Source organism: Temnothorax curvispinosus, unplaced genomic scaffold (genome assembly GCF_003070985.1).
Source record: "Temnothorax curvispinosus isolate PA1 unplaced genomic scaffold, ASM307098v1 QBEX01004926.1, whole genome shotgun sequence".
Lineage (NCBI taxonomy): Eukaryota > Metazoa > Arthropoda > Insecta > Hymenoptera > Formicidae > Temnothorax > Temnothorax curvispinosus.
Window position 1 is genome coordinate 42,565 of NW_020214706.1, and position 13,800 is coordinate 56,364.

A 13,800-nucleotide genomic window follows, 5' to 3' on the forward strand; every position below is an offset into this window, starting at 1 on the left:
CTCTCTCTCTCTCTCTCTCTCTCTCTCTCTCTCTCTCTCTCTCTCTCGCAACGACCCCCTGCCTGGCCGCTCGAGCCGAACGTTAACCGATCGACCAAGAAGGGTTTCGCGCGTGATGTTTCCAGCACTCGAGAGCCACGCTAGTGCTTATATCGGATGGCAAACGCGGTCATTCAAGAGCGGAACGCCGACGGGGACCTTCTCCTCGTCGCACTCGCGTCCGGTGAAGTGCGAGGAATATAGCGTATTCGGGCCGCGCTCGCCGACAAGAATCGTACGATTATGTCAGTGCGATATTGCGAGGGACGACGGGACGGTGGTCTTAATGCATTTGGCGAGGTAGCTACGGTACGCATCACCAGGCACCCTTTCTGCAAGCTCAGCACTCACCCCCCTCTCTTTCTCTCTCTCTCTCTCTCTCTCTAGTTTCTCTTGGTCTCTGTTCCTATCTCTCGTTATATTCTTCCTCTCTTCATCTCTCTTTTCCTCTGTGTTCCTATGTGCCTCTCTTTATCCCTCCTCGAGAGGGTATAATGGCCCTAAAACGAAGCGGGCGAAGTCCTTGGCTTTAATCTCTTAACGGGCAAACGACAAAAAATATCAGTCTTACTCTTCTTACGAGATGGATAAAAGTCGTCGACTCGCACGTTCGATTAAGAGATTACCTCGTCTGCGATAATTATCAGCGGCGTTGCGTCTCTTGTTTAGGACGCAGCTCTTTTACGGATTTTGCTATTCCTTGTTTAACTGACGCTTAAATAAATTTTACGGAAATTATTTTTGCCAATTTTTACTTTGTAATTGCGATAGTTTTTATCCCAATTCAGACTAAAATTAATTTACTGAATTTAGATAAAAATTAGTGTAATAAATGTTCACGCAAAGTGAATATTTTTCATAAAATGAAGATATCAATCAAAATAACTTACTTTATTTTAATTACAAACAAATAACTATTTATATTTAACTCTCTTGTGTGTGCGATTAAAAATACACAGGAAAATTAGTGTTAACTAATTATGATAAACATTTGGAAAGAAATAAAAAAGTATGAAATCAATTGCTAGTTTTTAAGAATTGATTAACATTTTATTTTATTTAACAAAATAGCCTATAAAGTGACTATCAAGTAATCTTTTAACGAGTAAGTTGTTAATTTTATTACTTAAATTCAGTTTTTTTCCTATTACAATATACAGTAAGGATTAATTTCATGTTTTGATAATGAAATATGATAACAAACGACTTTTACATTTCACACTCGACTTGAGTTATGATGACACGAGAGTGAGCCTGACTTACGATATACATATAGGAACGAGTTAGCTGGTATGCTGGTTTTGGACGGTAATATTTTACGAACATGTCTAGGAATTCGTTCTGCGATGTGCAAACTGCTTGAACTACATCTAGAAATTACGTTGCTGTATTTGAGAACATAGTAACTGCTCTGCTAAATACGCTTTGGAGTTGTGATATATTAACATTCGAATAAACTTCCCTTATTTGTATGCCGAAGGGAAGCTAAACGTCTGAACATTTTTATGAAGCTGCAAATAAGTTACAGTGGCATTGTTTTCGAACAACCTCAGAAAAAGACACAATTTAATTTGATCTAATATTCTGTTTCCGTAATATTCTATATCTTATTCTTTATGTGTGAATAAGTTTGAGTAATTATTTCTTTCACAAGAAGATAAGAATTGATCTTCAAATCGCATAATCAGCCCGCATGTAGTCCGCAAAAGTCCGCTTGATAGTTAGCAAAATATAAATTACACAATCTCGAGATATCCATACTTGATAAACATGTAAATACTGGTAAGTTGAAGAGAAAGAATTTATATATTTCTAAAGTAAAAAAAAAAAATATATATATATAAATTGTTTTTAATTCTGAAATGTATTAAGATCTCTTAAAAAGTTTGTTATTGTATAGGTTGTGCGTATTTAAACTGAATATGTTAAAAATTATTTCAAAAAAGCAATTTTTTTAAATATCACGAATATTATTATAGAATACAAAAATTATTTCTATACAAGATTTCTATAGTTCTATGAATCTTAGATTTAAAGTAAATGCAATTCGATGACTAAACCTAAATATTCTGCAACTCGCTGACAATAAGAAAGATGCAAGATGTTTTTTCTTTTTTAAATTCGACTGAATGCTCGACGATCGGGCGAATAATAAAACGCGCGCGTGCAAATCTCTCTTTCCATTAGTTTCAAATTCACGCTGGGTGTCGCGACGATGGCTCTGTCGGTCGGGAGCACTTAGAAAATCGATAAGCCCTGGCTCGCTTGATCCGCCGTTGGCTGCTGCCAGGCCATATCTTGATTAAAATCAGTGCCGCCGCCCGGTGCTCTCCTTTCTTCGGCGTTTCCCCGCCGGTTCTCCCGCCCCCGTCGTCGCCGTCGCCGCCGCGCGATGAATCCGGTTAGTCTCGTTAACGTCCTAAGTCACAGAGAGACTCGCCCGCCGTCCCCCGTTACTTTCTCTCCTACGGAGAAAACCTAGCGTGCGGAGCGACGCGACGGGGGAATCACCTGGGAACATCTCTCGCCGTTGATGCTCGCTTGGCGATCGAACGTGATATCGGAAGGAAAGGCTGCGGCTGGGTTCGCTTGGTCGACCACGTTGCGAGATCCGTGCTCGACGAAAGTGAAAGCGCACGTATACGTTGCCCGGCGCGCAACCGATCGCGTACCGGCTTAGGAATGTGTATCTCTCGAGCTACTATTTCTGCTCGAGCGCGCAAATCGAAACCGGTCGTAGAAAATCTATCTCTTTTTCCTTTTCTTTTTCTCGCCGGTGACCTGCGATCGGCGATGGGAATTGAAAATTGGAGATTTGCGGCAATCGTGAGGCGGGCGTTCGGAAACACGCTCCGAGAGCGAATACAATTTCCGAGGGGCTCAGATTTCCCGTGTGTTGCGGACCGATACGCGAGACCGATCTCCACGCGCGGCCGAGACCACGAAAACGTTGCCGTTTCTCCCTTGGGGGAGTTGCGCGATGTTCGCAACGCGACGCCGCGTCGCAAATGCAAACGCGCATCTACAGCCACTTTGTCCTGATCCGTCTGATCCGTCACCACGTTACGTACATACATCACGATGCGCGTTCGCGCTTTGTCGAGCAAAAAGCAGATTAGGTCCGGCCAATCCTCTGTTGAATACGCGTCACAAAGAATCCATCGGATTCGTATGACAGTGATAGTAAAGACCATCATACGTCATCACGCGCTAACGAACCTTATACGCTCACGCGTACGCATTTGCGGCGCATGCAATATGCTTTGTATCGAGGCTCGATGCCTCGGGGCCAAGGGGGCATTTCCCCAGGTCGCGACGGTCCCTAAGACGACCCTAGCTAAGATCAATGTGTGTCGGGGGACTATTCGAAGAACCTATACGCAATTCGGAAGCCGATCGGCAGAGAGGGAGAGAGAGACGGATGGATGAGGAAGGGGTATTGACAAGTGGGTGCTGTTTACCGTGCTCAAATGTTGACCGAACTCCCTCGATCGTCCTAGCACCATATCCTGCTTTCAAACGAATCTCGCGGAGTCTATGGCGAGGTTTCATTTGTGTAGTGGACCAGCTAAATGCGTGCCTCCCCGCATCAATAAAGGTTTCGTTGAAATTAGTCTGGAATTTTTTCGCGGTAGGAGATATAAACAAATGGATAAAACATCTCGGACATATGTGTAAAGTCGTAGGTTCATTATGTTAACTAAAGAGCTATTAAAATTTAGTGTCATTTTCTTAAAACGTGGTGCTCCTCTGTATTTTATATATCGAGAGTGAATGTACGGATTCGATAGAGTATATATATGCGTGCCTATCTCTCATCTATTTTTAATGACTCTTTAGTTAACATACTGAGACTATGACGCGACAAACAATAAACAAATTTAGATGTATTTGTTTAGATGTATTTTTTTCAAACTTCCAAACTCTCGGATGGATAATTAGAGTAACTATGGAAATCATCTTTTTCTTGTATAGAATCTGGTAAGACGATTCTTCTCCCCTTCTATTCTTTTTTTCTGTAAATATCAAAATCCTTATTTCAAAAATATGAATTTTTCAATCGCTGTCTCGCGCGAGTACTGATGTGTATAACACGAAAACAAATGGTACAAAATATCCATTGAAATATTTACAGGCGACAATTTGATTCAAATTAACACAGGTCGAGAAAACTTTTATCTAACAAAATGGCAAAGAGATATGTATAAATGTATATATACTGAGATTTTTTTTATATTTTGATGTCACAGATCGGAATATGAATAAAATTGGCCAACTTGTTTGCTTAAAACTCCCGATTTTACTGGCGTAGAAGATACCGAGCATGTTCGCGCATGAATATGATTCGTCATTTAATAGCTCGCCATACCGTCGAGCTCACTGCACCGCCCGAAGCCGATATTCGGCCCGAATGTTGAGCGAATTCAAGCTCCAATACAGCGCGCGATCCTTTGAGTCTTTCGGAAAACTGCACAATGAATTTAAACCAGTGTAAAGATCAATCTTCAAATCGAGTAAGATATATTACTCGTAGCTGAATAACGGCTATCCCTGACAATGTCTTTCATTAAAAATGATCGTGATCGTGAAGTTATATAATCACGGTATAATAGCAACTCAAATTTAATGGAATATATTTAAGTTATATTTAGTTCGATCTGATTTTTATTCGATTTAATTTTTAGACTGTACACGAATATTAGTAGCATTGACGTTCGTTCACATATATAATTTCTAGAAATGATACCTACTTTAATACTAAACGACACTGAAAGTATCGTTAGCAAATCTAAGCATCCTCAGCTACGCCACGTTGACGGCTCCACGGAAGTAGGTTGATGATCAAGACGTCGTTGATGTCGGTCTTTAGAAATGACGCCGAAGGCTTTTATCCCACCCTCTCTCATCGTCCACCCCGTTCGGTACTTTCACACTGACATCGGCGGGGAATCCTGGGTCCTCGCGAGCGTTTCTTCGTTCGCCCAACCCTCCCTGCTATAGCGGGAGGATATTACAATGAATGCGACAATGAACGCAATGATCGCTATCTGCTGCGTCCTGCACGAGGGGAGGGTGTCGAACCACCCTTGCAGATCCCGTGGACACGCGCGCATCTGTGACTGTAAAGCTCTCCGTATACACATGAACGGGAATGTGTGTGTGTGTGTGTGTGTGTGTGTGTGTGTGTATACACACTACTATACGCCACCGACTAAACTACCCCCGACTGGTGCCTAAACCTGGTTCCTCCCCTTTTATTATGGGCAACGACGGTTATTGGATTGTACCGTGCTATTTGTTGGCTGCCACGCTAATGGATCCATAATCACCGGGACGAATTAACGCGCTACAACGACGCTAACGGGCCGCTATTTTAAATACAGAAATGCCAACTGCACGCCACTTATTCCACATGGGCACTTAAACGATCGCCGTTAAGTGAATTTTTCGGTTGTTTCTGACGCTTGGGAATTTTGATTTCGTCCTTTAAATTAAACAACGTAACGATTTGTTTTACTTTTTATATCAATGTCGCATATCAAAAATAGTGCGCATATAAAATGAATAAGAAAATAAGTTTTGTACGCTCGGCCGTGTGTTAGCTTTTTTACTGTCATCTTTGAAAGTAAGATATGGAATTTGCAGCTATCTCTTTTCGCAAATGCGTTTTATGTAAGTAATAAGCTTTGTGTTTATTAATTTCAAGAAAAGAAATATTTAAAATATATTTTTTAATATTTGTATATTTTACCATCGTTTTTTCTAGAATTATATAATATTATATTACGTAATAATATTATATATCACGCAAATATTTTGCTCGATTCGATGATATTAAATACATTTTTTGGATTTCGTACGTTTCGCTGCAATAAATGGAATATTTTTACCACATTCAAGAATTATCTCTCATTTATATGTATTCTCGCAGGTATTTAACTGAGCACTTTTCATACTCGATATATCGAATTAAGAGAGTCGATAGCGAGAGGCGGTCTTTGGGTCCGCGCGTGTTCCACGGTCGACTCCCCAAGGATTAAGGGCTAAGTCCTAATCCGCTAATTTCATTCCACCTTTTCGCGTCGAACCTCTACTTCTATTACCCTTCGGACGTACTTGGTTAAGTTTCTCCGAGAGGCCCCCCGTGTTTCGGCTTTTAAACTTACTCTTCCCAGACGACCCAGACGCACGCCGATCATCAGCTCTCTCCAGACCTCGGTCGTAAACGCCCTCTGATCTTTACTGCCGCGAGTGGATCTCCCGATATATATCTATATATACATTTACAGCGCCCGGCTTTACGGACCTGTCGAGCAAATGAAATGAAATTCATGCAAATCGCGGAACCGCGCCACGCCGCGCCGGCTTCCCTTTGCGCTGTCGAGGCGGCATCGCATCGGTTTTGTATCGGGGCGGCGATGCGTCCAACCTACATCACGAGGGTGAACCGTACTTCCTCCTTGGTATCCCCGATTCTCGCTGCTCGTTTGGACAAAATTCACAAATCGTTGTAGCTATTTTTCGAGAAGCCGGCTTAGTTAAGTCGAACGATCCCGTTGTTGAGAAGCAGGCGGTAAACGTGCGAGTGAGGAAGCGAACAAGAGGATAGAAAATAATAATCAAATTAAGTCTTTTTTTCGCGCGTACCATCACCTAATTATTTTATTTGTGAAAAAGGTGTATAAATCGTTCATTGTGCAAACGACAAAAAAGATTCTAAATTATAAATGACATATTAGTAAATGTCATTTATAAATATAAAAAATATATGTATATGTATTTATGCATTTATATTCCGAGAAAGAATTCTTTAATAACCATGATGCTACTTCTATTTTCAGGTTACGCTAGGAATGGACCCAATTATTATGGTAAATTAATCGGATCTCTACAAGAATACGCACACGGCATCAAAGGTAAAGTATATGCCGTTGATGACGCAACGATATTTATAAAAGGATTTTGTTACGACGGCACCGGCCCAGATGCTTACTTCTGGGTTGGGAATACCAGCCAACCCAATCCCGAAGGTTACATTGTACCTTATCCCGAGACTGATAGGGGCAGGTAATTGAGATTTTATTTCTATATTTATAAAATAATTATTTCATATGCGAGGAAAACATGTATTTCTCTAAAGAATTGATCATATAAAGATTTACAGCAATATTACCTAATAGAATCAAGTTATCTTGTATTAGAGGAAAATAGCACGTAATTGATTTAAATTAATTAGGCCATTTAATCCTGACATTATTTCTATATTTTGTATTTCTACATTACTTCTATATTTGTAATTATATTATATGAGAAAAACATATAGTGTTCTCTAAAGAATTCAGTAATATAAAGATTTACAGCAGTATACAGGTAGAACAAAAGTTATCTGTAGATTAGAGGAAAACAGTACATAATTGATATAAATTAATTAGGCCAATTAATCCTGCTTGTGTCGCACAACGATAAACGAGTAATTTTATGTGAGACTGATAATCCGACTGTCGCGTTTAACGCGGAAAGGTGAGGCTGTGGATACATATCGTTTTGTACATATACCAAAACGATACACTCGTTGCACGGGATTTTTCGAACGTGTACTAAACCGGGTAGGAAGCAGCCGAGTAGAAACGTAATAAAGTGCTCGCGCAGATGAAATCCGAACGAGATTGGCGTATAATTCCCGTTTTATTAACTGCACTCTCCCGCGCACGACTCACTCGTTCGGCCTTCCTTCTGTTTCTCACCCCCCCCCCCCTTCCCCCCCTCGTCCCGCCACCCCTTTCCGCATATACGGCCGCGCGCACAACGGGCTCTTTGAATTTCATTTCATCCCTTGGTTACGGACTGCCGCGCGTTCGCCCTGCATCACTCTCGCCACCTCCTACCCGCCGCCCTTCTTTTCGGCCTTCTACATCCCTGACCGCATGCACAACCCGCCTTCTTCCATTTCCCCCCGATCCTGCTCGCTTGATCGTTCGCGCGACACGCAAATTCGTCGATGACACCAAAAGGCGTTTAAAATCAATCACATCTGTCATTGTAACGAACAAGTTAAGTCTATATAGCTTCCGGAAATAACTAATGGAATACGTTATGAAAGAGTGTAAGAAATACATGCAAGACGTTCAAGTTTTAATATAATTACATTGTGATATAAATAGAGCGACATGTAAATGTCAGAAGCGGTTGAACTTTAGAAATAGAGAAGAGCAGAGTTTTTATTATTTCCCGAGGAGTTCCGGCTCTCCTAAACTTATAATTTTCGAAATAATTGCTTCAATTACACTTTACCGGCAGTGTCAGTTACGTTTAAATCTTTTTATGTTTTACTACTTTTATTTCTTTCTTTTCTCTTCAACAGCGACCCACGAGTATTGGAGGCGTACAACTACACAGACATTATCCTGAGGCTACCCGGAGGAAAACGCATACGAGACATTAAATGGTTGAGCGTTTGGTGCAGAAGATTTACAGTGAGTAAATTACAGCTATCGATCTTGATATTTCGCATGCACTAATTGCATACAATATTTTGTTTTGCTAAAACAAAATCTGCGATTTGAACTCTTCCATAATTTTAATTAATAAAAAATCACCTGCTTTTTGTATATCGAAAGATTATAAATAATCAATAAACATCTCTCTGAGCGCTTTGAACATTCTGCTGTGATCAATAATTCGCATATTCAATTCATATATTCGCCATTATAGGAGATGTGCGTCATTTTCGACGCGTCAGTATCGATGAAATTTTTATTTTCGATATTCGCGCGGTAATCTGCCAGTGTTTCTCGGAGAATTTCCGCGCGAGACGCAAGACGTTCCCTGTTAGACTCTCCGGTAGTATATCGCGCGTTTTACTCCAAACGCCACGATGCGCGGAGAATATAGAGATAACTTGATTTTTGAGAAGGTTCAGGGAAGCTCTATCGGACGTGCATTCGAGGTCAATGGTGCGTATGAGATGGATACGGAAGCCGAGAGCCGAGTCTAGGGGGCCTCGTACGCGTGCACGTGCGTGTGGGTGGGTGAGTCCTTCCCTTTTCTCGGCTTTCTCCCGCGTCTCCCATTCGGGTGCACGCCGGTCTAAACGCGCGTGCGATTCGCTCTTTATCTTTCTGGTATCTTATTCGCACGCGTGCATGTGAGTAAACACGCGGCGACGAAGGTATCACGTTGACAAAAAGATATATTGAAATTTCTTTTTATTGACATTCGATGCTTAGCTTAGAATAAAACCTGAGAGAATTGCACTTCACGATGGGTGACTTGTCCTTATACGTATAATAATTATACTTCACAGTAACTAATAAATTATTATTAATTTAATTTAATTATTATTAATTATTTACATTAAACCAACATCTTTTCTTCGTTTGCTCGGAAGTTGGCCGTATGATCTGTATATTTAATAATTTTACTCGTCAGTAATAGAGATATTTTCTAAGTAGATGATGATTCTTTACACTTTTTTCCTTTTCTTACCTTCTCATATTTTATCTGCATCAAAACTGAGCGTTCCTTTCTTTCTTTTATGTTTTGCGCGATATATATGGAGGGGTAAAAACCAGAGTGGTGTAAGTCAAATTTTTTAAAATATTTTCTCGTGTGCTTAGATGCAATCTTTACAATATATAAATTGCATCTAAGCACACGAGAAAATATTTAAAAAAATTTGATCTACACCACTCTGATTTTTACCCCTCCATATATAGGTATGCTTACTCTCGACTTAATCCAGCTTAGCTCTCTTCCATCTCTTCTCATCAAGAAGTACACAAATTAGAACGTAGAGGTATATTCTCTTAAATAGATTTCGCTCTTTCGCTTGAGAGTCGACGCTTAAAAATCTCGGTGCACGCGCGAGAGTCTACGTTTCAACCGGGGCTACCCTTTAGCTTTCCCTTTCCCCCTTTTATCGGACTTACACGTATGAATATAACGACACACAAGCGCGATATCGCTGCCTTTAGGAAGGGAAAAAGGTTTGAGGCGAGCATATCGACGGTGGAGAGCGGAGCTTTTGCTCTTATATTAGAGGAGGGCTTTAATATCGAAGTCTGAGGGGTGCTCCCGCACCGTGACAACCCTCCATCAGACACGCTCTGTCACCGCAAAACGCGCTGTCCGCCGCCTACGGTCCATTCTACCGGGTGTCCCATTACGATCGTCGCGAGTCGTCGTCGTCCGGGGGGTTTGGTATAAATCGCTCTCGTTTGCGGCCGCTCCACCGATCGACGAGAAATAATTCACGGGGGATTCCGTCCGGGGGAAAGGTTTTACGGCGGGTAGGTTTCTCGTGCCTATATCGCATCGTAAAAGGTACGAGCTGAGGTGCTTTATTAAGTAGCAGAAACGAGCGTTCTTGTTACAAGGGAGCAAACAATTGGCTGCCGGTGATAACCGCTATTCGGACTGGTAGCGCCTGTCGTTACGTTAAAAAAGCTTTCCCTATAGGTTTTTGTGGTATTTATCGGATGTCCTGTGACCTCGAATAGCGGTCACTATCTAGAGAGACGCGAAACGTTTCCGATCAAACAGGATATTCCTTGATTACGGACGATCACAAAAGGAAATCTTATAATGCACATTATTGAAACGTTTCTAAGAATTCTGACTTTTAGAAGCGCGTGCTTCCCTTTCGATGATTTATAGAAGAAATGGCGGGTCTTCCAACGGGATGGCTGATACTATACAGCAGTATAGGAGGGGAGGTGTAGGTTTTGCTCGGATATCTAGTAGATAGGAGCTGTCTGTCAGTCAGCACTCCCTCGCGTTACCTCCGGAGAGCGGATGTATTGTCAGAGTAAGCCCTCTTCTCGTTCCTTCTTTCGTCCATCTTCCTCTCGCCCTGCTGGCTCTCGGGATCTCCTTCTGCTTCCTCTCAAAGACCCGCTCCTTCGCCGACGTATCCTTCTTCCTTCAAATCCGGGTTTCCTTTCAAAGGAACAGAGATATTCTTCGGCGATATCAAACCGCCGCTCAATGGATTCAGCCATTGAATCAGGTATAGGATTTAGCAATTTTTTTCCTCTCCGTCTAGCTTGTCTCCCGATCGCCGCGCCGTCCAAGGCGGTCGTGCAAGTGTCCTGTGTGTATATCTCACGCGGAGGACAGCGCGGGAGTGGGTGGAAACAATTTCTCCTCATCCCGTTGCGATCTTATCTCCAAGCAACGGCGTTCGCCTTTCGCGAGGAAACTCGAACCGTTAAAGCCGGTGATCGGCTTGCCGTGTCTCGTCTCGTTCGCCCGTCTCCTTCGTCTTCCTTACGCCTCGCGATATTTTATTTCACTCGCCCGACGATTCGACGACTCTTACTCGCGATTAATCGCGTTCTTACGTTTCGCATCGTAAACGCGTGAGCAGAATGCCATCGATCGAATCCCGAGTGGAGGAGGAGCTCCACTTCTTTCGCCTATAAATGCCACTTATTGGAAAAATGTTGAACACCCGATGTATAATAATTTAAAATTTAATCGCGTTGCACGGCGAGAATGTAAATTACGCGACGTAGGATACGTCATCTTTAATTTCCGGGTACGAATTTTTTATACTTTGCACGTAACAACGAACGATAATATCTGGAAAATTATATAAATTTTAAATATGCAAAATTTAAGATACATTTTAACATTATTCTTATTACTAAAACTGTATTTTTTGAAAGTAAATACATATTCCTGTAACATAATAACGCATCGTATACCCTCATTATAATAATCATTAGTTTTATATAATTATTTCTCATTATTATTTATATTATATATTATTACAAGAAATTTTTGAGTTAATAAAATAATGAATAAAATAAGAAACCATAGAATAAATATGCAATAAAAACCATTATACGTAAATAGCCTTAACAATTAATATTTAAAAAAAAATTGTAATGCAATTTACAATTTCTATGAGTATTCTACATCGGTAAAAAAAGGTAAAAAATAGTGACAATTTTAATGCAAAATTAACGTGCAGTCGCGTTAACAACGGCCAACTTTCACACGTGTCACCAGTCTGTCGATTACGTTCTTCATTTTCTGGCTGACCTATGCGTGACGTGACTACTTTGCTACTCGCGATTGCGCGATTGCGTCCATCATCTCTTGCGGCATGGTGACTCATTTGCGCATCCGATTACACAAACCAACGGCAAGCCGAATAAAAATAAAATTACGCTATCTACCGATGGTACGTTACGGATGTTCGTTATTCGCGTTACATCATCAGGATGTGATAATTCGAAATTACTTTACATTCCTCAATCAGTCTCGTCACAATCATTATTTCTGCAATATTATAATAGTATTAACATCTTGCTTCTATATAACGGAAATAAAGTTCCTTTCACTTTTTCTTGCAATCTTCTCATTGAAGTATTTTATTTTACTGAAAAATAGCGCTATTATTTTTTGAGAAAGCAACACGCTTTAAAGAAAAAGATATGTTACGTCTCTTTTTTATGTTTTTCACGTGTTTCTTCGGTGGATTTTGTTTTTACGTTAAAATGACGGTATTTCCTTGTGAAATTTATCTGGCGCGAAGTGTCGGAAGTCGGCGGTCGGTTTTGCTAGCCGAGTTTCAGTTGGAAAAAGAAATGATTGTTCCGCAATCGTGTCACGGAGCATTTGCATGTGAATTCTACGGGTCTTTTTCCCGGCCTCCGCGGAGTTAATTAAACGCCTCATAGTTTTCGGAGTGGGATGACGGAGTACGATTGCTTCTGGCACCAAGTGGACGATCCAACCCTGCACGAGAGCGTCATTTAATAACCGCTTAGAATGGATTCCTGAAGTCCCCAAAAGGGAACATACAAAAGAATCGGGTTCTCGCTGAGCATAAGATTATGCGTCGATGTCGCGTACACCCTTTTAACATTAATATATTTATTAAAGCTTTTAGCATTTAGTATTCTTCTATGTTAATCTATTGAAGAATGTTCATTCAATTAATGCCGCGTTCTTTATATTAATGATATTTTTTTGCAGAAAGATATTGGGACAATTACTTAAATTTATAGCCATTTGAAATTGAAATTATTACCGAATATACATTGTACTATTGTTGCTACCTTTTTGTATCCACTATAAGTTTATGTAAAACAATGGGATTATAAATATAACAAAGAAATAATAGTGGACCAAATTGATTCGAAATGAGCGTTAATGGGACGGATGCGGGAAACAAGAGCGGTAATAAATAACGCCCATTTTTCGTAACGCTTGTAAAATTTATTATTTACAAAATGCATTATTAATGTACATTAACGCATCACATCGTTTGATTGTCGTTTTTTCATCGCATATCGGAATAAATACCTGGAAATATACCATGACGAAATCGTTTTCGGTCGAAACTCTGTAACCCGTCAGTCATTTCAGCGGGGTAATCGAATTTAGTGACATGTGTGGGCGATTTTGCGATTCCGTCAACAATGTATAACATAAAAGCGACATTGATAAGTCCATGGCGGCGTGCGTAAAAGCTTTGAAACATTTTTTCCCCTATATTGACATCATTCATTGTATTGGCGTCGCGAAAGCTTTCCGAGCACGTCGTATAACTTCGAGAGCTATTCCATGCCGTTGGATCTCGATTCTTCGACGAAGTCAACGTTAATAATCGATTTCATATTGGACATGGGGTTTTCGCAATGCCTTTTCGCACGAAGTATTTGGGAAAAAGTCTTACAGAGTGAGAGAGTGAGAGAGAGAGAGAGAGAGAGAGAGAGAGAGAGAGAGAGAGAGAGAGAGAGAGAGAGA

General features: G+C 40.8%; 1 protein-coding gene across 6 annotated transcripts in view; it reads left to right on the forward strand.

Annotated features, from left to right (window-relative positions):
• The window catches only part of LOC112454219 (protein Skeletor, isoforms B/C), a 66,773-nt gene that overhangs the window by 35,034 nt on the left and 17,939 nt on the right, over window positions 1–13,800 (forward strand). For all 6 annotated transcript variants that reach the window (XM_025015484.1, XM_025015486.1, XM_025015483.1 and 3 more), the window contains exons 3-4: window positions 6,882–7,107; window positions 8,402–8,513. In XM_025015484.1, the coding sequence (XP_024871252.1) occupies window positions 6,882–7,107; window positions 8,402–8,513 (338 nt within the window). The remainder of the gene's footprint in view (window positions 1–6,881; window positions 7,108–8,401; window positions 8,514–13,800) is intronic.